This window comes from Octodon degus, unplaced genomic scaffold (genome assembly GCF_000260255.1).
Source record: "Octodon degus isolate 3935 unplaced genomic scaffold, OctDeg1.0 scaffold00112, whole genome shotgun sequence".
In the NCBI taxonomy this organism is placed as follows: Eukaryota; Metazoa; Chordata; class Mammalia; order Rodentia; family Octodontidae; genus Octodon; species Octodon degus.
This window is the reverse complement of record NW_004524688.1, coordinates 4,736,371-4,763,403: the sequence shown is the minus strand read 5'-3', so window position 1 is coordinate 4,763,403 and position 27,033 is coordinate 4,736,371. Positions and strand designations below refer to the sequence as shown.

Sequence of the window (27,033 nt, the reverse complement as noted above, 5' to 3'; positions counted from 1 at the left end):
TTGAGCCAGGTTGGCTCAGGCTGTCCTCAACACGGTAGCCGGAACAGACGCTGGCAGGTTCTAAGCAGGGACGTGAGAGTTGGTATCTGGTTACTGTGCTGCCCCTGGATACTTGCAATTTAAAGCATGTACTGAGAGCTGCCATTCTTGGGGTCCCGTCTCTGTGCATTCCTGCAGACCTCTTTTCTGCACCCCATGACTCCGGAGCCCGTGCACTTGGGCGATGCAGTGGAAGTGCAGAAAGTCCGCACTCTGCAGCCATGAAGTTTGTGAGCAGAAGGGCTCAGGTTTGAACCCAGGTTTGCTGCTGCTGGCAGTGGGGGTGCAGCGCAGGGGCTGCCCCTGCACTTGGTGGCAGTGAGAATGGCTCCATGCAACACATTTCGTCCCGGCCTCTTCAGGTTGATTTAGCCTTCTGACATCAAGCCTTTTATTACACACTGGAAGTAACGTCAGTTTCATTGTTTTTGTGTTTCAGGTGGCAAAGTTATTGTTACTTACTCAAAAGGTTATCCCTGTGGTGAAAATAAGACCGCGTCCTCTGTTATAGAGCTGACCTGCGCGAAGACCGTGGGCAGGCCTGTGTTCAAGAGGTGAGGGGTGGGCTGAGTGGAGTTGTGCAGAGTGCTCTCAAGCGCTGCGAGTCCTCTCAGGTCCCACAGGGGCAGGGAAGGTGCACTCTGGGGAGGAGATGCTTGGGGTGTCGCTGTAGGCGAGGGCTGGGACCTGGGGGCCACAGAAGGGGGTCCCTGGTGGGGTGCAGAAGTGTGCCATTAGTAAGCTGATGCAATTTCTTTTCTAATTTGCGGTACTGGGGATCGAACTCCGGCCCTTGTGCTTGCCAGGCAGGCGCTTATGCTGCTGAGCTATATCCCTAGCAAATGCAACTTTAGCCTCACTTGCCACAGACAATAAGGTCCTGAACTGGGTTTAGCGCTACGTGCACTAGCTGACAGCATGAACTGAGCTCTGTCTTTTAGTGGCGTGGTAGAGCCAAGAGGTCGCTGGACCTGCACCAGAGAGGTTCTGGGATTCAGTTTAAATTCTCCAGGCAGTTTCATGGAGCTAGAGGGGAGTTTGGCCAGTAGGGGGGGCTCGGGAACTGTTCAAGAACAGATTGCTTCTGGAAGCTAGGCTTAGAAAAAAGGCGTTCCCAAAAATTTTCTGGGATTTCTCTAAATCCCTGAATCTAAGAAGCCTTTAAAAGTCTGAAATCTAGAAATCAAGGAACAAGTATTTCCAGCTTTCGATATTGTATATTTCCCAGATTTTAAAACGTAGCCAGTGCTTGCTTTCTTTTTTACATTACTGATGCGCTGTGCAGTGATCTTCCACAGTGCTACGTAAAGGCGAATCAGATTTCCCTCCCTCAGAGGCAACCCATTGGGGTCCCCCTTCTGTCCTCTTTGACAGGAGCTTCCTTTCCCTCAGTAAATATATCCTTCTCCTTAAAAAAAAAAAAAAAGAAGAAGAAGAAGAAAAAGAAATTCCCCTCCCTCCCTGGTGCTCTGCATGCTGCGCAGTGTGAGGACTGTTGAGGAGGCCTTGAAAAGCCAGCCAGCTAGGCCTTTCCTGAGGGCCAGGGCTCTTTCCGCGCTCTGTCTCCTCATGTTCCTCACTTTCTGGGCTCTGTCTCATGTTCAGCGGGGAGGTGACCTGCCCGTGCGTCCTCCTTTCAGGTTTGACACTGATAGCTGTACCTATTATTTCCGTTGGGACTCGCGGGCTGCCTGCGCCGTGCGGCCTCAAGAGGTGCGTATGGTGAATGGGACCCTCACCAACCCCATGAACGGCAAGAGCTTCAGCCTTGGGGATATCTATTTTAAGTAAGTGAAACTTATTTCCTGTGAGCATGAAACATATTAAAAAACCAGTAATTTCAGTCTTTTCTTAGAGCACTATTACAGAAATAGGGTTGTGTGTTTTAGTTACTGTTGCTGGAATAGTCATATTTTGCTTAAACCATAGAAAAGCATTACTCAGCTACTAATGTTTAACACCAAAGATGGTGAAGTCTTGTGTCAAAATAAGCCCCCTACCCCCACCTCCTGATGAACTCTGGGTGGAAGCCAGAGCCTTTGAAAGGAGGGTTGGGCAGGACTCCTCTGGGGTTCCCTGTTGTGGGGTCGTAGCCTCAGAGAGAGATGATTTCGCAGCAGAGCATGGAGCCTGTGGTGCAGTAGGACGAGGCAGAAGCTGGTGCCCTGGAGTCTCCGGGGCCATGAGGCACTGCCTGGCTTCAGGATGAAGGGGAAAGGAAGTGTCTGGACTCCGCAGCCTGTCTGAGAACTTGGGGCAGGGTGGTTCTGTTTAAACCTGACCTGAAGAACTGAGCTCTTCCTTCTTCCTCACAGGCTGTTCAATGCCTCTGGGGACATGAGGACCAATGGGGACAGCTACTTGTATGAAATCCAGCTGTCCTCCATCACCAGTTCTTCCAACCCTGCCTGCTTTGGAGCCAACATCTGCCAGAGGAAGCTGAATGGGGATCACTTCATCAGGAAAGTGGGCACCTCAGATAGGACCAAGTACTACATCCAGGGTAACTCACCGTCCTTGTCATCCCTCCTCGTATAACTCCCTCAGAGAAAGGGCTTTCACATTTCCTTCAGCAAACCGGCCACATTTTTTCTGACAAAAGCCCTGCTGTCATTCTCTCTGAAGTGTACTCTATGAAGGGGAGAACAGTCTGTTAAGACACAAGCCTCTGGCAGGAAGTGAGTTGCATCTCAGCGTGTGACCAGTCCTGCCCCTGTGCACCCAGAGCTGCCCACCGGGCAGGGCAGGCAGAATTACTGAAGTTGAGTTTTAGACCTGATGTATACTTATTTTGAAACGTAAAGCAATGTTGGAGAAGGGGAAGAGATTTCTTATTCACCACAAAGGTAGCAGGTGCAGGCTGACTTGCTGCATGACTTCCATGCATGAGGGTGGGTATGAGGAGGTTTGATAGGTGCTCTGAGAAAGGGGTCACCCTCAATCTTGGTAGTCACGAGAGGATCTTCTTGCCCTGTGTTTGTCAAACATCTCTTTCACTGTCTTTCTTAATTTGATTTTTGAACTCTGTAGCTATATTAAATTTTTAAGGGTATGTTGAGAACCCAGCCTTTCTGATAGGAACGGCTGCTGAGAATCCTATGAAGGGAGAAGAGAATGCAGTACAGGAGAAAGCGCATGCTCCATGCTCAGGAACCTGGGCTTCAGTAATAACAGGCCTGTGGAGGGACACCAGGATATGGGCCACTCTCGCTGGTCCTGACCCCAGAGCCATGGCTGGGCCCTGGGAACCCTGAGCAACATGGCCCTGGATAGAAGTAAAGAAGGGCTATTCTGGTTTGGTTGGCAACACAAGGAAACTTGCTCTGCTCGTTTATTCTCACAATTCAACTTCTCAAAAATCACTTTCCTGTTGTTTTGCTTTCCTCTGACTTCAGTGCTGCCTCCAGTAATTTAGAGTCCAATGCACACCTCACCAGGAGCTCTTCTGCCTCTGGCTGTCCTGTCTCCTCAGGGCCTGACCCCCAGGGTGCTGCTGGGCAGAGTGGTTGATGCTGAAGGATTGCTTTTAGAGACTTCAGCATGCGCAGAGGAAAGGCCAAGCTCTTCTCCACACAGCGTGGAGATCTTTGACAGACTGTACCCAGTTCTGTTGGCTGCTGTTCCTCCAGCAGGCATGGCTCTAGCCATCACGCTCAGTCAGCTTGCAAAGTCTTTGTGGAACCTGGCTTGATAGGGCTCAGCTCTCGTGACACACCTTGGCTGCCCACCTCGCCGCCCAAGGAAGTCCACTTCAGCACACCCAGGGTTTCTGTGTCCTTTTGACTGTGCAGAGTATTCAGGTTATACAGCACCATGTTGGTTCTGAATACAACTTTCCCTTTCCCTCCACGAGACTCCATCAGGCCCATCTTTAGCACCTCCAGCTTTTGGGACACCCGTGTGTGTAGCACAGTGGTGTTTGTGTATGTACACGTGTGCCTTTCCCTTCCAGATCTTTCTGCCTTCTTCACTCACCAGCACCACAAAGTGGTTTTTGTCATTGTGAGTGTTTGTTCTTCCAGAGGGCTGGAAGAGGAACCACAGGGTCCTGTCTGTAGGCGTAGAGCTGTCCGCCTCACTCCTTGTCTCCTTGGCAGTTTGCTGTGACCATGCCCTGCAGAGCCTTGGTGCAGTTCCTGTCTTGGCCATTTTCTGGGGACTGTGGGGCCTTCCCTGGCCATTGTGCCCCACCTTTGCCCCTGGTTCCTGTGGACAGCTCTAGCTCACATTGAATACCTTTGCTCACGGAGAGTATGAGCAAGTCACAATTAGGAGGAGAGGAGTGCACATGGGTGCCTCACTTCTGACGCCCATCACGAGTTCTCAGAACCACCCTCCCAGTTAGTAATGTGACAGAAAAACTCCCAGGTGCCACGGAAGCTGCTGTATTTGGGTTTATGGTGGCAGCAGAAGGATATAGCTTGCAGTCTCCCATAAAACATAGAGGGGCACAGGGCCCGGGGGCGGGGAGAGTAAGATACAGAGCTTCTGCTGGCCTCTCACTGATGGGAGCAGCCAAGCTGTGACCCCAGAGCAGTGTAAAGTGTCGTGTGGACCTCTGCAGCCAGCGTGCTTGCTGAGCTTGGCATCCAATGTCATTTTTCTGGGGCACCATCGCACAGGCACAGCTGTTTGATCATCCTCCTAGTTAGTTTCAGTCCTCGGGTGTACTGATGCCACCTGTCCAGCCACGCTTCATGCCACATAATAAGCCGAGGTCAGAGGTCAGCCCCCTTTGGTGAGATGTGCTTGCTCAGGGCTAGGGCTCCATGAATGTCCTGGAATGACCTTGTTTAAACTACGAAAGCTGAGCACACATGGGACATTGTACAGCATATCTTTATATCTGATTTTAAGTCTGCCTGTTAGATCTGTGACTGAGAGGTTGGTGCTAATGGTGCTGTGGGATGTGTGTGCCCTTCCTGCCTGACAGATGGCGATCTGGACATTGTGTTTGCCTCTACCTCCAAGTGTGGGAAAGATAAGACCAAGTCCGTCTCTTCCACCATCTTCTTCCACTGTGACCCTCTGGTAAAGGAAGGGATACCTGAGTTCAGTCACGAGACTGCTGATTGTCAGTACCTCTTCTCCTGGTATACCTCGGCCGTGTGCCCCTTGGGGTAAGTACTGTCCTAGAGGGCAGGAAGAAGAGCCCACTCGGCCCCGTCTGCAGGTGTAGAACCCCTCACCTCCTCAGCAGTTTGCTGCCACACTGCCCTGCAGAGGTTGGTGTGGTCCCTGCCTGGTCGACCCCTGGGACCTGCGTGAGCCTATTGTACCCCACTTGAGTTTGTGTGTCTGTTTTCCCTAGTGTGTTACTGTAACACCTTTAGACGTGTACAAAAAGTAGACCCAATTTCATGTAGTCAACGCCCTGCCCCGGATGGCGGGCACACTGCTGTGCTTCGCCGCCCCAGCAGCATTGGCCCTGCTTCTTCATGCCCAGTGTTCCAAACTGGACCTGCCTGGGCATCCTGTGCTGTCATTCTGCACCGCCTGTCCTTAGCTGCTGGGCAAGCACTGGCCAGGCTTTGTATTTGATTCTCAGAACATTTTCTCTCTGTACCTGGTGTAGGTTTTATATGGTAAAACTTCACTTTGACTGGGGTGAAGTGTTTTCTATATTTAAGCCAAAAAAACCCCCTGTTCTCTGGAACCTGAAAGTGAACCGTAGACTGGGGGCCGCCTTGACCCTGAGCTACCAGACAGGGAGGGGATGTACTACCTCCTGGTCACCTTCTCCTCCCTGTGAGCGGATGCTCCTTGCCTTAGAAGCACTGGGCTACACACAGCATCTGTGAATTTACTTTCTTGTTTGTTTACCACACTTACCATTTGACATAAGCTTTTCATTCTCTGTCCTGTGATTTTAATATCAAGAGAAAAATAATTCTTACCATGTCATTTCCTGAAAAAGGACTGTGGTGCAGGCAGCAGTAGTAGGAATGATGGGAAGATTTTAGTCAGGTGTCTTATATCTTAGATCCATTTTCATTTTCACTTATTTATGAGTGCTACCTCAGCAAAAAATAGCTTTGCTCTAAGTTTTTCTGGGGACATGGGCATGAGGACTCCAGTCATGGAAAGAGGCATTGGGTTGACATTTCACTTATGGTACTTCAGCTTTTGAATACTTGTAGTATTCTGAAGAACTTATTAGAAAATGAAAAAATTAAAGTTAGGTATTCTTTCTGAAAGAAGCAAAATGAGAACTAAAGAAAAAACTTGGAAAGTATGCTTTCCTGACACGGAGACACTAAGATGCTGGGTCCTCCCTCATGGTGTCCTGAATGCATTTGAGATTATTTCAGGTCGGATACAGACAAGTCGGGTTGCTGTGGGTGGGAAGAGGGAGCGCGCTGTGGGGTTCTGGGGGCTCAGCTTCGACCTGGAGAGGAAGGCTCCAAGGAGCATCAGGAGGCAGAGGAGCTTCCATCTCTTAACATGTTGATAAGGCCAGAAAGACTTCAAGAAAACAGCTGTTAAAAGCAACAGAGGCGGTGCTGGATCAGGGTGCTGCTGCCAGTATCCCACTCAACGCCGGGTGCCCAGCTGGAGTGTTACAGGTGGGGCCCCTTGGCCGAGTGCTCCCTGCCTTTTCATTTCATTGAAGTATCAGTTATATATATTTAAATCAAATGTAAACATTTCCAAAAAAAGGTGGCAACTATTGTCCTAGGGATAATTGGGGTATCACCCTTTTTTGTAGTTTTAGCTGGGTTTTTGTGTGTGTGTGGCGGGGGGAGTTGTTTTGAGACAGGGTTTCATTAATATGCAGTTCAGGCTGGCCTTGAACTCACTTTGTAGCTGGCCTCTAACTCACTAGCTGTTTCTTCTAGAATTCACATTAGTGTTTGTTGTTTTGTTTTGTTCTTTGGTACTGGGAATTGAACCCATGGCCTTAACATTGAGCCTACATCCCCAGCACTTTTTAAATTTTTTTATTTTGAGATAGCATCTCAGTAACCTCCTAGGTTGCCTAGAATGGACTTAAACTTGGTGATCTCCCTGCCTCAGCCTCCCACAGTGCTGGGATTGTTTCTGGGCGTTCCATGCCCGCTACCTCTGTTCTGATGGACATTTTACATTTTCTCTGTTGACGTCCTACAGATGACTGTATGATATCTTCCCCTACTTTCCAAAAGTAGATATTTCACAGTGTGCATACGGCAGTCGTCAGTGCTTATTACATATTTATGCTTTTATTAACTTTATTTTTCAAAAGTTGGTAAAGACTGCAGTTTCCAGATGGGAGGGCCCCTGTGTGCCCAGCGTGGTTAGTGGCAATGATGGGAAGACCCACAGCTAGGAAGCCTCAGAGTAGCTGGTGCACAGAAGACTGAAAATTGGAGCTAGATTTCTTTAATTAAAAACAATGTTAAAGTGAAATATTGGGCAATAGTAGGGCATAAACTATATGTAAGCAATAGTTTGTTGTTGGAAGATACTGATTAATTTTAACCTTTTGTGTGCATGCCAGTAGGGTTTTCTTTGTTTTGTTTTTGCTTTTTTGAGACAGGGTCTCACTATGCAGTTCAGGCTGACCTTGAACTCACAAGGTAGCCCGTGGAATTCACAGTGATGATCCTAGCTCAGCCTCCCAAGTGCTGGGATTGTAGGCATGCGCCACCACTCGAGGCTGTGTACCAGTATTTTAAGAACAAACACTAAAATAATGAAAATACAGTGCATAACTTTTAAAGCAGCAGTAAAGAAAAAGGGAGTCAATTCAAGTCACTTAAAGAAGACAAAAAGGCAGAAAGGCAGAAGCAAAGCCAAAAGACATGCAGCACTAGCCCAGGCTGGGGGAAGTAAATCTAAACATATCAGTCATCATGATAAATATAAATAAACAGTTAAGAGACAAATTGTCAAGTTAGATTCCAAAGTACCAGTGTTTCTAGGGAATACAGTGTGCCTTAAACAAAGACCCAGAGAAGCTTGGAGGTCACAGTGCTAAGTGGCAGGAAAATAGTTTGAGGGAAAGGTGGAGTGGTTGTGCTGCCATTGGACGAAGTAGCCACTAGAGCATCGCTGTAAGGGCAGGCGGAGGCGCGAGCGCATCTGGAAGCTGCAGGAGGCCTGAGCGCGCGCCAGCCCGGCAGTGCGGCCTCCGCGTGGGAGCAGAGCCCGCAGACCACACACGGCCGAAACTCTAGTCACCTCTGCTGGCTGGCAGCTGGGCCAAGGTACAGAGAGGAACGGGGGCCCTGGGATGACGGCGAGGAGAGCCGGATGGCGCAGACACGCGGAGCACACTCTGTGACCACTTGGAGAAATACCGATTCTCTCACGTACGGAACATTTACTAAACTTCATGGAAACCGTGGAGTTGACAAGTCCCTGTGAATACAGGCGTCATGTAAATGACACATATGATACAATTAAGTTAGCAACCGAGATCCAAGAGTAACCAAAACTGTAAATACATCAGAAAACAGAAACCCACTTCTAAGTAATCCATGACTTAAATCAACAGTAGAAATTAAACCAAATTAATCACAACAATCATGATAATGTCCTGGGTGCACCTCACGGGTTTCTGAGCAGTCCGTGCCAGTTCTGGCTTGTTTGGATGCTGGATTTGAAGGTAGAGGTCTTGTAAGGGCTGTATGCCGGGCTCTTTCTGTTGTTTGTCTTTTCAGTTGTTTGGTTCACGCTGCACTCTGACACCAGCCACTTAACCGCAGGTGGCCAAGCCTTTAGTTGGTTGCCTACCTAAGTTGGATTATTTGGGAGCCATATGATCATAATTACTTTCTACATGAACAGCCAGCAGGTTCAGTGGCTGGCCCGTGTGTTGCTTGTGAGGCTGCTCTTCTTCTATCCGGAGTGGTTCATAAACTTTTTTTTGTTGAGACAAGGTCTTGCTGTGTATTTCAGGCTGGCCTTGAGCTCAGTATGTAGTCCAGGGTGGCCTCAAATTCCCAGCAGTCCTGTCTTAGCTTTCCCAGTGCTGGGATTACAGGCAGGTGTGAGGCATCCAGATACTCATTGCTGCACTTTGCCTTCTGGGCTGGCAGCCATTATGTCACACCTCCCCATGTCCATGCGTGTGGTGGCGGCCCTGCGTGACAGGAGGCCAGACAGATGAGAAGCATCACGTTGTGGTACAAACATTGTCCTCTGAGCAGAGAAGGGTCTTTCCTCTTAGAATGCTTTTTCACCTCTTCCCTTGAATGTGTGATGGCATGGGTGTGCGTGCCCGTCCTTGAAGGCCCAGTGTTGGGGTGTGGGGGAGATGCTTGAAAGGTTAGTGCGTGTCCCTGGCACTCTCCATGCCTGGGTCAGCTGCCCTGAGTGCTCCTTCTACTCTGGAAAGGACTGGATTGCAAGATGGAGCTGTTGTAGAAGCTCCTTCCTGGAGGTTTTGCCCAGAATCAGTTCAGTGAGAAAGGGGCTACTTTTATTTGGTTTTTGTTTTGTGGTCTTGGGGGTTGAACCCAGAGCCTTCCTCTGGGCTCTATCTCTAGAGTTTTTAAAAATTTTGAGTCAGGTTGGACTTGAACTTGTGATCTTCTGAACCTTAGTTATCAGAGTTCTAAGACTATACTATGACAAGTGCCTCCTTACCTGGCTTGGAGGCATGGCATCTTTAAGTCCTCACATCTCCAGTGCTTGGGATTTCATGACACTTAAAATGGTGTCCTATTCCTATCTCCATTCTCCTGCCTAAACTCTTTCAGAGGGGGGTTTTCTGCTGCCGTACCAGTCAGGTGGATTGGTTTACTGGGCTGGGGGCGGGAGGGGCTCATTGAATTAGTCTAGTTGAGGGCCACTCCCTGGGCTGGGACCCACGGATGAGGATGATTTGGCTTCTTTTCTTGTGATGTCTAGGGTGGGCTTTGACAGAGAAAGCGCTGAAGAGAACATGCAGAGCCACCAGGGGCTCTCGGAGCGGAGCCAGGCCGTTGGAGCAATTCTCAGCCTGCTCCTGGTGGCACTCACTGGCTGCCTGCTGGCTCTGCTTCTGCACAAGAAGGAACGGAGGTAAGGAAGGCCCTGGGGGAGCGCCAGGTGGGGGCGTGGGTTTATGGGTCCCACCTAGGGCTCAGGCACAGTTCTGAGCCCAGCCAGAGCAAAGGCCTTTCAGTTCTTAATTCCGAAACTCCCTATGGCAGCAGAAACCACAGTTTCTTAAACATCTGCGTTTTGGAGATGTGGTACCGTGCACAGGTTCTGGCTTCGTGCTGGATGTGCTGTGGGCCCCCTGGCCAGTCCCTCTGGGTGCTTAGGACACTGGTGTCTTGGTGCGTCTGAAGACTGATAGAACATTAAATGTATTTCATGAGTAGACTTCTTGCTGATCAGCTGACCTCTGTGCCCTTCTCTTGTTAAAAAAGTGAACATTTACTAAGCCCCCATTGTGTCAGGTTTGTGCCATCTGGCTGGCTTCTCTTTGCGCTCTCTCTCTCTCTCTCTCTCTCTCTCTCTCTCTCTCTCTCTCTCTCTTTTTGTGTATTTGGTACAGAGTCTCACTATACAGCTTGGACTCTATAGTGATCCCCCTGTTTTCAGTCTCCCAAGTGCTGGGATTATAGGGGTGCACCACCATGCCTGGTCTCAGTGGTCAGCTTAGTGCTGGAGTTCCTGGGATCAAACCCTCATCCCTGCGCTTGCCTAAGCAGGCGCTTAGTCTGCTGAGCTATCTCGCTGGCCACTTGCTCTACTTTTCATGTGACTGTCAGGCAGGTTTTCAGGTGGGGCTCTGGGATGGTGGATGTGATACCTCTGCTCCTGGATGGAAAACGACACTAGCTCGTAAATGACCTTGTGACTACCAAGAGATAAGACACAATTTGATCCTCTCTGGTCTGATTTCAGAGCTGTCTTAGTTACTTTTCTCTCTTGCAGAGACAAAGTACCCAACATCCAAAGTTAAAGGAGAAAAAGTTTACTTAGCTTATAGTTTGTGGAGGGTTCAGTCCGTAACCGGCTGGCTCCAAGGCAGGGTGGCATGGCACAGGGGCAGCAGTTGTTCAGGGCGGCAGAAGACAAGAAGAGCAAAAGGGGGGAGCAAGCCTCTTGTCCTCTCTTATATGCAGGCTACCACGCTAGGGCGCGTGTAGCCCTCGCACCCCTAGCCCCAGTTCTAGGCAGTGAACTAATCACAAACTATAGACTCAGCTGCTTTTGAAAAATCCCTTCCCCCATGACCACACGACTGGGGCGCATCCGGACGCAAACCGTAACAGAGCCCATGCTCTTTGTACTGAATTGTGACAAATGGTTCATTGCCCTGATGTCGCTTGTTGTTCAGGACTTCTCTGCCTTGGGAAGGGGGTGATGTATGTAGACAGCAGCCACTGTGATCATGATCCAGCCCTGGAAGCTGCAGAAAACTGGGCTTCGCTTCTGGCTGGGGAGCCCCCTGCCCCTGGTGGTTCTACAGCAGACTAATTATGACCTCCTTCGTAACAGGGAAGTTGTGATAAACAAGCTGACCAATTGCTGTCGGAGAAGCTCCAACGTGTCCTACAAATACTCAAAGGTACTTGCTCGCCAAGTCTCGGGGTGACCTCATCCCCACCCTGCAGCGGTGCTGTGTGGTCCGTGGCAGTAAAGTGTCACTGTGCTGGGAAGAGCAGCCTGGGCAGCTTGAGGCCTGGGAGAACAGTAGTCATGGCCTTAACTCCTCAGCCCACCACACTGCTGTGTAGTTTTCCTTCAGGTTTCTGTCCTTGTGGTTGTGACTGATTTCCATAGGAGTACTTACTGTTCAGGTGGTTTCCACTTTTTGGCCGTTCTCTAAAAATGATGAAAATTTCTGCAGCTAATGTTCGGTTGGTTTCCTTTAGATAAATTTCCAGGAAAGGCCTTTTAAGATCAAAAAGAGCAGAAATACTGTACGTTTATGGCCTATTGTACATGGTGCCAAATCCCTTTTTAGAATTAGACTCTGGTACAAGTTCTTCTTATGGCTTCTGTTTTTGCCAAATGTCCCTTCCTCTGCTACATAGTTGGCAGCCTGGAAAAGCTCTTGTGCCCCGGCACTGCCTTCCACTTGGCCCAGCCCTGTGGACCACCTGACACAGGGTGCCCTTGGTAACCATCCTGAGGCCCTCCTGTTGGGTTGTTCTTACTAGGAGCAGGTGGTTGTTGTCCACTGTGGTGGTGACTTGGGAACCAGAGATGCAGGGATTATGACTGGTGGGTAGTGAATGGGCTCTGTCCTCAGCTTGTGCCAGCAGGGAGGCCTCTGCTCAGGAGTAAATTGGGCAAGGATAGGAGCAAGAGCCGATGGACATCTCCACTGGGGCTCATGTCATCTCTGCTTTTGCTCCCTGGCAGGTGAATAAGGAGGAAGAAGCAGATGAGAATGAAACCGAGTGGCTGATGGAAGAGATCCAGATGCCACCTTCAAGGCTGGGGAAGGAAGGACAGGAAAATGGCCACATTACCACCAAGTCCGTGAAGGCAGATGCCCTCACAGCCCTGCATGGGGATGACCAGGACAGTGAGGACGAGGTCTTGACGGTCCCAGAGGTGAAAGTTCATTTGGGCAGAGGAGCCAGAGCAGACAACTCACACCCTGTGAGAAACCTGCAGCGGAAGGCCCTGTGGGAGAGGGAGGACGATCGGGTAGGGCTGGTCCCCGGCGAGAACACGCGCAAGGGGAAGCCCAGGTCTGGACAGCAGAAGACGGTGGCCTCCTCTAAGCAGGTGTCCTTCCATGACGACAGCGACGAGGACCTCCTACACATCTAATGCCATGGTGCCTGCAGGAGAATGTGGCACCATGGCACAGCCAAGCACCTCCAACCAAATAAGACTTCGACTTGATGATGCTTCTATAATTTTGCCTTTAACAAAGACTGCTTCAAAAGGGAAGAGTTTTTGTGGTGGGGGAGAGGGTGAAGGAGGTCGGGTGCTGCTCCTTCCTGACTAGTCGCTGGAAGAAGGTGTTACATTGGCCAAAGGGCAGTGCCTCGTGCCCAGGGTTTGCCCCAAGCCCTCACCACGCGCAGAGCTCCTGTGTGTGCCTACTGGGTGCCAGGCTAGGCCCGTCGGAACAGAGGGCTGTGTTTGAAAAACCCTTGCTGCTTTAACCCTCTAGGGTACTTGACCATTATATTTTAGCATCTTAATTCTCTCCCCCTATTTATTGACTCTGACAATTACTCAGGTTTGCGAAAAAGGAAAAAAAAAGAAAAACCAGCTGCAGTTTCTTCCTGCCACCAGTGCAGTGCTGTAGCTGGTGAGGCAGGGAAGCTGCTGGTGTGCTGGGATGGCTTCTCACGGCGTTGTAAGCTGGTCATTAACATGTCCAAGTTCGAGGACTCTGTTCTGTCTCTTTCGCTTTCTGTCTTTAAGGGGGCTGCACACACATGCGCAGGGGCCCTGAGTGCCTAGGCGTGGGGGTCTCTACCTGCTCTGTGCCCTTCATCCTGCCGGCTGCAGCTCTCTGCATGCCGTCCTCTGTCCTAGGCACACAGAGCGCATTTGTCAGTATTGCTGTGCCAGCTGGGAAACTCAAGACGGCCCACCCAAAGGTTGCTGCTTTGTGTGTGTGACGTGGACTTGAGGTGTCTGAGAAGAGAGCTTCCTGGGGTGGGCTGTGTGTCTCATTTCTTCAGGTTCTCATGAAGCCACCTTTACTGTGCTTATTTTTTTAAAAGAAAAAAAAAGTGTTTATCAACCATTCAACCTATAAGAAGCCTTAATTTGCACAGAGTATGACTTTCTGAGCTGGCGGGAAGCATGGTGGGCCCGTCCCTAGAGGGCAGGAAGCAGGACCCGGCCCATGTCCTCTGCTGGCCGTCAACTCCTTTTTTGAAGTGTTTCTTGGATGACTTTTTCACATTGCAGAGTTGTACATAGACTCAGTGATATTCCTGGGGAAAAGCAAACCGCCGTGCAGAACCTCTGGGTTTGTGCCCCATTTGGCTGGCTTATTTGATTTCAACATGAGTGTATTTTTTAAAATTGATTTTCCTCTTCATTTTTTCCAATCAACTTTACTGTAATATAAAGTATTCAATTTCAATAAAAGATAAATTATTAATTGAGTGTTTCTTCCCCTTAAACAGTAGAAACTTAGAGGGCCAGTGGCCTGTCTGACCACCTGCTTTTCTGTTAACTTTGAATGTTGGATTTGGAGCTTTTTTTTTTTTTTTTTTTTGGTCTTTTTGAGACAGGGTCTTGCTCTGAAGTTCAGGCGGACCTTGAACTCCCTTTGTAGCCCAGGCTGGCAGCAGTCCTCCTGCCTCAGCCTCCTGAGCGCCAGGATGACAAGCGTGCATCACCACATCTGCCTGGACCTGGTTTGTAACTCAGGTAGCTACTTGATGATGGAGCAGGACCTCATTCTTGCTCTGGAGTCGTCCCGGGGTGGGCTGTCAACCCCTTTCCCCTTTAATTTAGACCTGGAATTTCTAGGTAGACTTGGGGCGGTTTCTGCTGTCCGAAACAGCAGCTGTGGCAATTAGATTCGAGGCTACAGTAAAGGCATCTTGAACGTGGAACACTGGGGCTTTCTTCTGAGTAAGTCTGAGTCTTCAGTCACAACTAGGAATCGAGAGTGACCTGCGTGTCTGCATGAGGGCAGGAAGTTACTGTGGTCTCCCCACCAGCAGTTTTATCTTTTTTAAAATTTAGTACAGGGTCTCACTACACAGATCGGATTCGTGATCCTCCTGTTTTCAGCCTCCAGCATTTTTTTTTTTTTTCTTTTTTGCAGTTTTTTGTCCATGGTCAAAAATAGTACATGGAAAATTACAGAAACCAAGTCCTAAGTTTTAAATTCTGCTTGTTGTGGGCAGATGCAGTCTGTGCTCTGCAGGTCCTGCTCAGCATTCGCTGCCCTGAGGAGGGAAGGTGGCGATTCAGATATGCTGAAGAGCGTGCAGAAAGTGCTACTTTCAGGAGAAATGGTAGAAGTTCTTGACTGAGCAAAGAAATAAGGGGGGAAACCTGATACATACGTGGAGAGGGAGGGAGGAAGGGAGGGGAGGAGAGGAGGGGGAGGTGGACATAAACATTTATCCCCAAGTTGCTAAGATCTGTGGTTCAGTTTTTTGGATTGTGACCTTTAGAAATAAAGTTTATTAAAGCAGTGTATGTAGGAAAAAGCGCTGCGCACAAAAGCTTTCCCTGTGGTTTCAAGTATCCACAGACAGTCTTGGGATATGTGCCCTGTGGGCTGGGGCACTGTTGCAGTGTTTTGTTTTTTTTAAAATTTTATGTATTTGGTACAAGGTTTCACTATACAGCTTGGACTTGTAATAAACCTGTTTTAGCCTTCCAAGAGCTGGGATTAACAGGTGTCTGCCACCATGCTCTGTCTTGGTGGCCTCCTTGGCATGCCCCGGGGTGAGGCCAGCACAACATGTGGTACTGGAGGTTGAACCCAGGTCCTTGAGCTTGTCTAGACAAGCATTTAGATTGCTGAGCTATCTCCACGACCCTGCAGTGTTAAAATCATACTAGATTCTGTATGCTTCTGTCCATCTCATTGTTAAATTACAAATTGGCAACCTTTTTTCCTTAAAGATTTTGCAGCTTCTCTCCTGAGATGGGTGAAGGCTTTTAGAGGTCTAGATTGTAGCCTCTGTCACTGGTCCTCGGGCATAGGAGGGGGTTGTCCTCCAAGCCATTCCCACTTCCAGAGATGTCAGGCAGCCCTCAATAGCGGGACCTGCTGTGTTTTCAGCTTGCTCCTGACCCAGTGAGCTGCCTGTGTCTGGCTCTCAGAGGATAAGGAAAGGGACAGTGGGGTGAGCACGTACGTACTGACTGGGATTGAAGCCCAAGCCTTTGCACTAAGCTTCATCCCCAGCCTGTTGTATTACTGTACTTCACTCTGTTTTTAGCACCAGGGTCTCACTAAGTTGACAGATGCCTCAAGCTGGGTTTGAACTCACAGTCTTCCTGCTTCATCTTTGAGGTGTTGAGATTACAGGTGTGTCTTGTCACATTCAGCTTATTCGCTTTTGCCCCAGTATATAGTCAGTCTGGCTCTTAACTCATCCTGTAGCTCAGGCTGGCTTTGAACTCACTGTGAACTTCCTGCCTCAGCCTCAGGAAGACTCAGATAATGGGAGTGAGCCACCGTGCCTGGCTCGCTTTGCCTTTTCCTAAGAACCTACATGGTCTCTACTCCAAGCCTCTGGAAAAAAAGAATAGGGCAGCCATCCTTGCCCTCTGTTTTTACAGGTGGTTTTAGGAAAACCTATTCTCACAGTGAGAAGAAATGCCAATATTGCACAGAAATTATTTTACTGGCAGGAGTACCAGCTTTTTTCTTTTTTCTTTTTTAAACAGTGGCAAAATTTATTTGAAAAAATAAAAGTGAAGAGACAAACTGGCTTGGGCCAAGTAAAAGGAGAAAGCAGGAGAAACGTACACCCTGGAGAAAGCAGGGTGGGCTGTCGTGAGGGAAGCCACGGTAGTGAGCTCTTCTTGGCACTTGTGTCCTCCTGTACTGTCCAAGTCTTGAGAAACCCACGTGTACGCATACCCATGGGTTCTAAGAGGCCGTGTTGGGATTGCACGCCTCCAGCCTAGGCTGTTCTACTGAAAGCCTGCTTGAATTCTTGCAAGAAGTTGAGATGCCAGGCTGTGGGAACTGCTCTCCGACTGTGATCTGAGATCTTTTTTTTTCGGGGGTGGCCTGCTCAGCCTGCCCTGGGGGCAGGGCTGGTGCTGCATGTGGTGCTGGACATCTATCCACGGTCCCTGCACTTGCCTAAGCAGGCGCTTTAGACTGCTGAGCTGTCTGTCCGGCCCCAGTGGTCTGGGAATTTTTTTTTTTTTTAATCTGGGATCTTGTGCTGAACAAGCCATGCAAACTTACCCAGTCAGCTTTGCCTTCCTCTGATCTCCTGTCCTTTCTCTGAGAGACACAAATCCCCATCATTCTTTATGGGGTGTTGAGTGAGTGGAGGTCTCTGTTCTTCTATAGCTTCCTAAAGCTGGAAGGGGCTGTACACCCTGCATTATGTGCTCTCCAGATACTTTGGTGTACTGTGACTCACTGGTTGCCTTCAAGAGGGAAAAACCTGACAGAAGATGAGACAAGAGTGAATGACCATTGACCTTCACTTATTAGCCCAGTATGAGGAACAGGTCAGAGTTCCACACTTCCTGTAGTAGATTGGAGTTTTGCATTTTGAAGACAGATCTCAAAGTCTTCCAGAGCCTCACAGGAGTAGCTTTGTCCTTTGTAATCTTATTCTTCAGACAGTTCCAGGGTGACACTGCATTCACTGTGTGATGGATTTTACATGTACTTGGTCTCCAGGCAGAGAGTAGATGGTCAGCCTGGGCCAAGGGCCATACATTTAATTAGCCTGTTATACCTAGCCCAGATTAAGGAGATGCTGGTAAGTCTGAGCCATCTCCCTGGCCCCGAGGATCTCTTGGTCAAGTTACATTAGAGGATAAAAATGGCATTTCATATAACATCTCAAATGGGCTCAAATTTAGCCCAGTTAGGGGTCACAACCCCCTTTGAGTGTTACTGGCAGCCCTCAGAATCAGGACTCGGACATCTCTGACACAGTTTTGCCAGAACTTGATTTTGGGGCTGACCAGCTGTCTACCAGAGTGAGGCCCATTTCCCATGTGGGGTTTTTTATAGTTGTTTCCTTATCAGTCTTTGAGTTTCCCAAGGAGACCAGACAGGCCTCTTTGGTGCCCTTTACAGTGCGTGACTGCAACCCGTGTGTGAACTCGACTGCCTCTAGGAGTTGTGGAGTGCCTGCCATCAGTGAGCCACGCTTCCTCAGGGTTTTGGAGGGGTAGCTCACTGATGTCCTATTGCATAGGTCTGGGCAGTCACTTGTTCACAAGAATGACTAACTGCTGGGCCTGTAGGCAGCAAGGAAGCAGGGTTAATAGTAGTAGTACAAGTTTTTATAGTACAAGATTTTATAATAACCTCAGAGGTGTCAAAGAGCATTTCCTGATGCTTGGCTGTTCCTCTGTTAATAACAAAACTGCTCCCAGAATGGCTCTGACCTGATGGGGAGTCCAGACTTCTAGTCTGTATCCCAAAGTTAACTTTGCAGCTTCTTCTGTTAGTACAGCTGCAAATAATCTCTGATTAGGGGTCCCTTTGACCCCAAGTGATGGAGGCCACTACAAAACAGCTCTGAACAGGATTTAATACTGACCAACTGGCTTTCCAGGTTTCCTCGGGAGTCTGCGCACGGCCGAGGCCCCTTGTCTGGAGATGTCACTCATAAGTGAACCTCTGTGAGTCACTGGTTCCAGCTGAGGCCTGTGTTGGTGGGTGAAGGCATGGTGCCTTAAACAACAAGACAAGGTCACAGCTCAGGACACCTGTCTTCAACCTCAGTTAACTAGCTAGAGACTGTAGCTGCTGGCATCCCACTCCTGGGTGAAGAGCTTCCTAGAGATAAAAGTTCTAAATTAACATAATATCTTACTTGGAAAAGTCCTTGTTCAGTTCTCACTTTTCTTCAGTGTTCTTCCTTGTGTTGATAATAAATAGACTGTCCAGAACAGAACACTGATTTAGCCCCCCAAGAATCTGGGATTCTGTTAGAGGATTTTGATTCTTCTGGAGCCTTAAAATCACATCACTTGACTCATTCATTTAAGCCTTTGCTGTCTGTTTGTTTGGGAGGTTGCGGGCCTGATGATCTCTGCAATAACTAAGGGATAATATTAGTGCATTACCCAACTATTTCTGTAGACCCAGAGGAGGATTTCTAGAGTAGTAAGCGAAAACAGTGAAGTAAAGGAATTGGCTGATCCGTGACGTCTAGGGTTACCCTGGGTCCTCGGAGGAGATGATGATGTGTGAGCAGGGACATTTATTTGCCTGTTCTCCTGAGCCTCTTTAGTCATCAGAGTAGAAAATGAGGGTCCTGGCTGGCCCAGCCTCTCTCGGAGAAGGAACAGTCAAACCTCCAATGCCATGAGTTGGGTACATTGGTTGTCTAAAAAAATCAGGGCCAAGGCAGAGGTTTGGTGAAGGCATGTGCCCAGTGGTCTTCTTTCACTCAAGGCAAGAATTTCAGTTGTCTAGGGTTTTTCCCTAGATGCCCTGGGTAGGCTTAAAGCATTGCCAATTGGGACAGCTACAATCTTAGCTTTTCTCTTTTGCCCCTCCTTTGGATCTAATTGTTGAAAACAGAAAAGACTGTGTCCAGCAATTGGGCCATAGATGTCTGCGGGCCCATCTGAAGTTCTTGCAGCTTACAATGACTATCTGGAGTGGATTGACAAATGAAGAAATGATGCACTAGAGCTCCTGCCTCCCTGGATGATGGATCTCTGGTAGTGTGTTTTTTTTAGAAAAGACTCAGCACACTGCTTTACCTGTATGGCGAGAGCAACTAGCATGTCAGGCATCATTCTTATTCCCACTAGTGTTATAGTCCCAGTTTAGTCCAGTTGAGGGGAGAAAGCACCTTTCAGGGTGCTTTCTTTCCCTTTCTAAAGCACATTGTTCGCTTATATACTTCCTGAAAATAAGGACCTGTACTTGAGTATTCTCTTCATCCCTGCGATCTCTCTTAGGAGCAAGATATGTTGGTAATTAGAGTAGTAAACAGCACCACTCCAGGTTCAACTTGGGGGCTTAAAGTCATCAGAGCTGAGGAATGTTGTGTTCCCCTGGAGCAAGAGGGGACAAGAGCTGAGTTACTTGGAGGGGATGGACTTGATTTATTAGCCTGGGGACTCTAAGGAAGGGGTCAAAGAGACCTTCCAATCAAGTCGAACAGGGAGACTCATATCCTTTTGAGAGACGTGTGTGTGTACAGGATCATCCAGAATATCTTCCTCCTTGAAGGCCATTCTAGGTATCATAATTCTTGAGCATTTCCTTTGGTAAGAGTTACAAAACCTGAGCAAAAGACATTTCATTCTACCATATATGCTTTAAGCAGAAAAGCTATAACTAGAGAATAGTCCATTAATTTTAAGTATCATCCTGTACCCATCTCTTGCCACCTCCCAGTGTACTAAACCCAACATATATCACAATAATACATAAACTTTTATTAGATTACCAAGATCAAACCTTTCCCACTCATCAGGAGTATAGCTTAGTGGCAGAGTAGGTGGAATCTGCGGTGGTGAGGTCTAAGAGGCCCCATTGGCTTGACTTGGACCTCTACAGAGAAAAATACAACTAGATCTCGACTTTTAAGATGGTGTCCCATACAGAAGGAGGAGACCTGGAGGTACAGGGAGTGGCTGAAGCTAGAAGTTAATCATATGTGCAGGGGCAAGGCAAGCCTGTTCTGAATGAAGAACTTATGAGGTAAACCACATGAACAAGCTGCTTCAGTTCAGAGAACACCAAGCCCTGAGATAATCCAAGCAATGAGCTGCTAAGCAAAAAGGGTGCCACATGATACTAACCTGCCAAATATATAAACACACTATTGTGGTTGAGAAGTTCCCTTTCCTCCCATCTGAAGAGAGGGCTCCACTTGACCTCAGCTTTCTGTTATCTTTATTTCACTGTCCTCTCACCATCCTTCCCTCCAGGAACTTCAAAAGCCTCTCCTGAAGGTTCCCCCAAGCATCCCTTGTGAGAGCCTAACACAGACTAGATGTCTCTGCGTGATGCCAGGCAGTATTAAGCACAGAAGAAGCCCCCCTGAGGGCTTTGGTCTCCATATTTGGGCTCATTAGGGAGAAGGTTGAAGCCTCTTGTTGGCCTCACCTAGTCCTTTAGTTCCTGTGAAGTAAGGGCGGAGCTTCTCCCAGCAAAGTTCCCTTAGTTGCTCAGTTGAACCCTTTGAGGTCCAACTTGCATTTTGAGTCCTTTGATGACTGCTTGTACTCTAAGCCCCTTGATTGCCGATGTGCTATTTCAAATCCTTTGATGACTCTACTTAGCCAGAGTGGAACCAGTTGGGAAACTTGGTTTTTGTATTTACTCCAGTGATTTAAGATACAAATGGGGATGTCTCTGCTTTTGTATACTCAGTCTCTTCAATTAAATTTTAAGTGCTGTCTATTCTGTTCAGCTTGTCAGGCATAGGATTTTTAATTATCTACTCTTAAATCAGGAAGAAAGCCATAGATAGCCCCAGGCAGGAAGACAGGAAGGAAGCAAATCAGCTAAAGCCAGTTTTGTTGTTTTTTTTTTTTTTCCTGCAAAGCTTTATTCCGGAGGGGCTCAGTCCTTCTTGGCAGCTGCCTTCCTCATGGCGGCCAGCACGTTGCTCAGCTCCTCACGCTTCCTCTTGGCGCGGATGTGCGTCCCCACTCTTTTCTTGATGAACTTGAGGGCGCGCTTGTCCTTGGAGACCTTGAGCAGCTCCATGGCGCGCCGCTCATAGGGGGCGAAGCCGCACACTTCCCGGATCATGTCCCGCACGAACTTGGTGTGTTTGGTGAGACGTCCGCGGCGGCGGCTGTGCCTCGGTTTGCTCACATTCTTAGTCACCTTGTGGCCCTTGTTGAGGCCCACGGCCATGGGATAGCGGAGGGCCATGGCTACTCTTTTTCAATGGTTGCTGTGGCGGAAGCTAAAGCCAGTTTGAACAGGCCTGAACCAGCACTCCCAGCATTACCCTGCTCTTAGCATACTGTGGGACAGTCTGATCCTTTGAACATATTAAAAAAATGGACATTTTTTTTCTTCCATGTGCAGAAGAGCAACTGTGCTGGTTAAGGTAATTAAAAAAAATTTCTGGGCTGGTGAGATGGCTCAGTGGTCTAAAGCACCTACTTAGAACAAGCTTAGCAAAGCACAGCGACCATGGTTCAATCCCCCAGCGCCACATGCCAGCCAGCCCCACCCCCTGGTGCACTGAGCTGGCCACACACACACACACACACACACACACAATAAAAAAAAAAAAAAAATTTCTTCCCTCTTGTCCAAAATCAGAGGCTTAGCTCATAAGTTAAAAAAAAAAAAAAAAAAAATGGAGACAGTTGACAAATTAGTCTATGTCTAGCTGCATGATTCTGTGCAGACGCTAAGCCTGTTATTGGTACCACCTGCACTCAGGGTGGGTGTTCCTTAATCCTAGCGTCTCACCCTTGATCCAGCGTCACATAAACTGAAAAAAGAACACCCAAGCTAAGGCACCCTTAATCCAGGCATCATAATTAGTCTCTTTAAATATTTTTTTATTTTTATTTATTTATTTATTTTTTTAGACAGGGTCTTGCTGTTCAGGCGGGCCTTGTGCTTGCTTTTGTATCCCCCAGGTTGGTCTCAAATTCACTGTGATTCCTCTATCTCAAGCCTGTGCGCCACCACACCTGGTTTCTTTAATTGAGTTTTAAATGCTATTTGTTCTGTTCACGTTGTCAGGCATCAGGTTTGTAGTTACACACACTTAAATAAGGAAGAAACATCCCCTGTCCCACCCCCACCCCCGCCAACGGAAAAAAAAAGGAGGAAACAAAAATCATGAAAAAAAAATTTACAAAACAGGTAAGTTGAGAGCATGTTAGTTTCCAGGAAAAAAGTAGCAAACAAATAGCACAAACTGAGAAAAGAAAAAAAAAAAAGTCACTTATAAAGCTGGGTTAAGTGGAGATTTATTTCAAAAAAGAGTAGCAAAATACAACAAAGGATCCTTGGAGTGCGCACAAGTATGTAGGAGGAAGCTTATGTTCCCCTGCTCATCCACACGGCTGAGCCGGGAACCCCCTCCCTGGTCTCTTAAGAAAAGTCCCTCAGGTGGGCTGGCGAGATAGCTCAGTGGACTAAAACACCTGCTTAGGCAAGCGTAGGGACCATGGTTTGATCTTCAGCACCACATGCCACGCTAGCCCCACCCCCAGGGCAGGCTGAGCGGGTCACCAAAAAAAAAAAAAAAAAGTCCCTCAGTTCCTAGCTTAGAGGAGAGAGTGAGGAAAGAAGGATAGAAGAGTATAAGTCTTATGGAGAGAAATGAAAATTTTGCCCAACACAGGCCTATCTTGGTCTCTGGTACCCGAGCTGTGCTTCTGGCTTGTCAAAATGTTATTGGGTTCTCCTGGTTTTGATTCCCCTGGCTATGACAAAATGTCATGTGGTAGCTTTTTCTATTTTTATTCTACATATTTGGTACAGGGTCATACTACGCAGCTTGGAGTTATAGTGATCCTCCTGTCTCAGCCTCCTCAGTGCTGGGATTACAGGTGTGCACCACCATGGTGTACCTGGGGCTCTTGGCTGGCACGGCATGTGGTACTGGGGTACCTTGTGCTTGCCAGGAAGACGCATAGATCCCCGAGCTATCTCCCCAGTCCTGATGCAAGTTTTGATAGCTGAAGCCCAGTGAATGGATTTCTATCTGGTGATCAAATGAAGTCTGTTGCTGAGCTCTAAGTTACCTGTGGGAATCCTTGGAAGAGTTGCAGAACTGAGTGATACTGAGCACAAGGGAACGCTTGGCAGAGGCGAATTGCAGTTGCCCTGCTTCTGGCATGCTGCGCCCTGGAGGACGAGCCTGTGCCAGTGTCCTTGCCTTCAGCTTTGGTGCCACCATCTGAAAGAAAAATGTAGGTTGTATCCCCTGCAGAAAAAGCTAGATATGAAATCTTCCTGAAAACAGACAAAGGTATGGATGGATTTGTATCTGGATTGGATGTTCCTGAAAACAGGTCTACCTTCTGCCTTACTAGCCCATATGTTGGCATCATGTAACACAGAAGACTGTGGGAAGCTTTGAAAGGATCAGCTTGCTTTGGCTTTTTACTTAATCAAGAATTAATAAAAGGCATTGATCCTCCTCACATTCTTACTCCCGAGATGATTCCACCATTAGATAGGATGATGTCACAGAAGAATATCATAGGATCAAGTCCTGTTGCAGATTTCTCTGCTATTATGGAGCTAGATATCCTTGACAATGAAGTAGTTGACCTACAGAGGAAAATGAATAATGTAGAGACTTTTAGTTTAGGAAAAACTAAAGGTCTTAAGGAGAAAGACCTTAAGGAGAAAGAAGATACTGTTAGAGGACAAGCGAGGTTGAGGATCTTCAAGAGGAAGTTCAAAGGGAGAATGTTAATCTTCAAAAAATATAGGCCCAGAAGCAGCAAGTACAGGAGTTCCTTGACAAACTCAATGAGTAGAAAGTCCTGCTGGAGGAACAAGTCAAAGAAGTCAGAAAGAAATGCACTGAGGAGGCCCAGTTAATCTCATCCTTGAAAGCTGAAATAACTGGTCAAGAATCACAGATCTCAACTTATGAGGAAGAACTGGCCAAAGCCAGGGAAGAGCTGAGCCACCTATGACAAGAAGCAGCAGAATTGGAGGAGAGTGTGGAGTCAGAAAAGGCTCAGCTGGGACCTCTTCAACAGTACCTTCATGAGTCCCAGCAGAAAATCAGTTCAATGCAAATGAGACTGATGGAAATGGAAGATCTAGAAAATCATAATAATGAATTGAATCAGTGCTTGTACATGGCACTACAGATTATTGAGACCTCACCACCAACAGCAGTGAAGCACCCAACCTTAACTTGCTGAAGGCTAGAGCAGTCTAGAGTCTAAGCTCATATAGCAGAAATCCCCAGCAACAAGTAGGCCTAGGGCTGGTGAGATAGCTCAGGGGACTAAGTGTCTGCTTTGGCAAGTGCAGGGATGAGGGGTTTGATCCCTGGTACTACATGCTGTGCCAGCCCTGCCTCCAGGTGTGCTGTGCTGGCAACCGAGTCTGGGCATGGTGGCACATGCCTGTAATCCCAGTGCTGTAGAGGCTGAAAACTGGAGGATCACTATGAGTCCAAGCTGCATAGTGAGACCCTGTAACCAAATACAAAGAAGGTGAAAAAGAGGAAGAGGAAGAGGAAGAGGAAGAGGAAGAAGACGAAGACGAAGACGAAGACGAAGACGAAGAAGAAGAAGAAGAAGAAGAAGAAGAAGAAGAAGAAGAAGAAGAAAAAGAAGAAAAAGAAGAAGAAGAAGAAGTCCTGGAATACTGCCTTCTGATGTGACTGAGGAAAATGAAGAGGTGACTTAATGAAAAAGTTTGTCCTGAAGTTGACAATGGCAGACGTGCAAAATGGAAGGCCCACTTAATGTAGAATCAAGTTGATTGACAGATCTAGTTACAGATACAAAGTTGGATTTTTTCTAGTCTGATCCTTTCATTGTCAATGACCCTTTCAAAGATGATCGTCTTGGGAAAATAGACCCATTTGGTGGTGATCCATTCAAAGGTTCAGATTCCTTTGCATCTGACTATTTCTTCAAGCAGTCTTCTACTGACCCCTTTGCCACTTCAGGCACTGACCCTTTCAGTGCGCCCAGCAATAGCAATAATGCACTGGTGGAAACACTGAAGCACATGGATCCTTTTGTTCCTGGTGGAATGGTTGTTATTACAAGCGATTCCGTAACGGAACCCTTTGCTTCTGTATTTGGAAATGACTCATTTGAAGATGGATTTGCTGACTTCAGCACATTATCAAAGGTCAACAATGAAGATCCTTTTAGTTCAGCTCCGTTGATCTCTCAGTGGTGTGGTGATTCCTAAAAATGCATTTGAGGAAACACTGACCAAGAGTGATGATGTGCCCTCGGCACTGCCACCAAAGACTGGAACTCCAACAAGACCCTGCCCACCACTACCTGGGAAAAGAACCCATCAACAAATTGGATTCTTCTGATCCCTTTAAAGTGAGTGATCTGGTCTGATGAGATAGCTCAGTGGTCTAAAGCGCCTGTTTAGGCAAGCTTAGGCAGGTGCAGAGGACCGCAGTTTGATCCCCAGCACCACATGCTGTGCCAGCCCTGCCCTCAGGGTGGGCTTAGCCAGTCAATTAATCAATCAATCAAATAAAGTGAACAATCCATTTCAGCCTTTCCCAGGCCGTGATAGCCCCAAAGAAAAAAGATCCTGATATGTTTTGTGATCCATTCACTTCTACTATTGCCAGTAACGAGGCTAACCCAAGCGATTCTGCTAACTTCACTGCTTATCCCTCTGAAGAAGATGTCATTGAATGTGTCAAGAGGGTCAACAATACCATATTTGTCTTCCTAGATAGTGAAGTTATTTACCATGATATGGAAGCTGTTTATCATGTGTATCAAAACTAACTATGAACATGGAACTATAAAGGGTTTAAGATTTCTATAAATGTGATGAAAGTCTAGGTTGTTTGTTTTTTTTAAACCTCTCAGATTTGTCTCATTTCTTCTTTGAAAAGCAGTAAATCAGACAAGAAAGCTTCACCCGGGCTCCTGTCTGGTGGCACTCACTGTGAGCCTCTGCTTGCCTCTGCCACTTTGCTGGGCAGCCCTCATACCTGAGCATCTGTGTTTGCTCTGTGTTCGCCTTGACCTGGACTTCTTCCCATAGGAGCTGGGGGGTTCTTACAGTTTGCAGTATCTCTGCTTTGGGTGGCCGAAGGAGGTGTAGGAAGAACCTACTTCTTTTATGAGTAGTACAGATTGGCTAGTTTAAAGTGCATTTTTAAATGTCCTTATAATAAAATACTATTTAAAAATACTATTTTATTATTTAGAGACAAAGAACATTTTTTTTTTTTTTCATAGATCACCTCCAGTATGGAAAAAGAGATGCTTTGGGTGAACCATTTTTTTTCCCCATAATTTTATTGAGAAACAAATAGCAGTGAGACAGTTTCAAACCAAATTGGTAGGACAGTTTCAATAATTAACACATTGCGTACATTCTCCCGAGTGGTTAGTTGCTGTACAAGATGCAGACATGATATCCTATTTACAAACACTATCAGAACAAATCCCTCTATTCATAAAGAGAATGCAACTATATATCTATCCTAACCATTTTGAATACACAGATACAAAATGAACATTCATCTGTATTCCCTTTTTTTGTTAAGTTCCATTATTTGAGTATTATAGGTGTGTTAACTCAGCAAAATATTCTAAAAGAGTCCAGTAGTCCATAATAGTATTGGGTCTTCCGCTTGACTGGCAATGTCAGAAATTGTTGACCTGAGTCCCCCGTAGCTCAACATAACAGCATGGCTTTACTTCTTATACTTCATTTTTATACTTTTCTGCTGGATGGTTAAGACCAAGGTAAAGCAAGACCTATGCAACAAGAGTTGTAGCTTTTGGATC

The 27,033-nt window shown here is 47.4% G+C and overlaps 1 protein-coding gene and 1 pseudogene across 1 annotated transcript in view; both read left to right on the top strand.

Moving 5' to 3' along the window:
• Igf2r (insulin like growth factor 2 receptor) overlaps positions 1-13,188 on the top strand; it is a 115,739-nt gene extending 102,551 nt beyond the window's left edge. Inside the window, exons 42-48 of the mRNA XM_023699344.1 lie at positions 479-593; positions 1,680-1,826; positions 2,355-2,542; positions 4,973-5,159; positions 9,877-10,029; positions 11,461-11,530; positions 12,331-13,188. Of these exons, the coding sequence (XP_023555112.1) occupies positions 479-593; positions 1,680-1,826; positions 2,355-2,542; positions 4,973-5,159; positions 9,877-10,029; positions 11,461-11,530; positions 12,331-12,747 (1,277 nt within the window). The 3' untranslated portion in view covers positions 12,748-13,188. The remainder of the gene's footprint in view (positions 1-478; positions 594-1,679; positions 1,827-2,354; positions 2,543-4,972; positions 5,160-9,876; positions 10,030-11,460; positions 11,531-12,330) is intronic.
• Positions 13,189-23,153: 9,965 nt separating this feature from the next.
• On the top strand, positions 23,154-26,019 carry LOC101589058 (annotated as a pseudogene).
• The last annotated feature ends 1,014 nt before the right edge of the window (positions 26,020-27,033 follow it).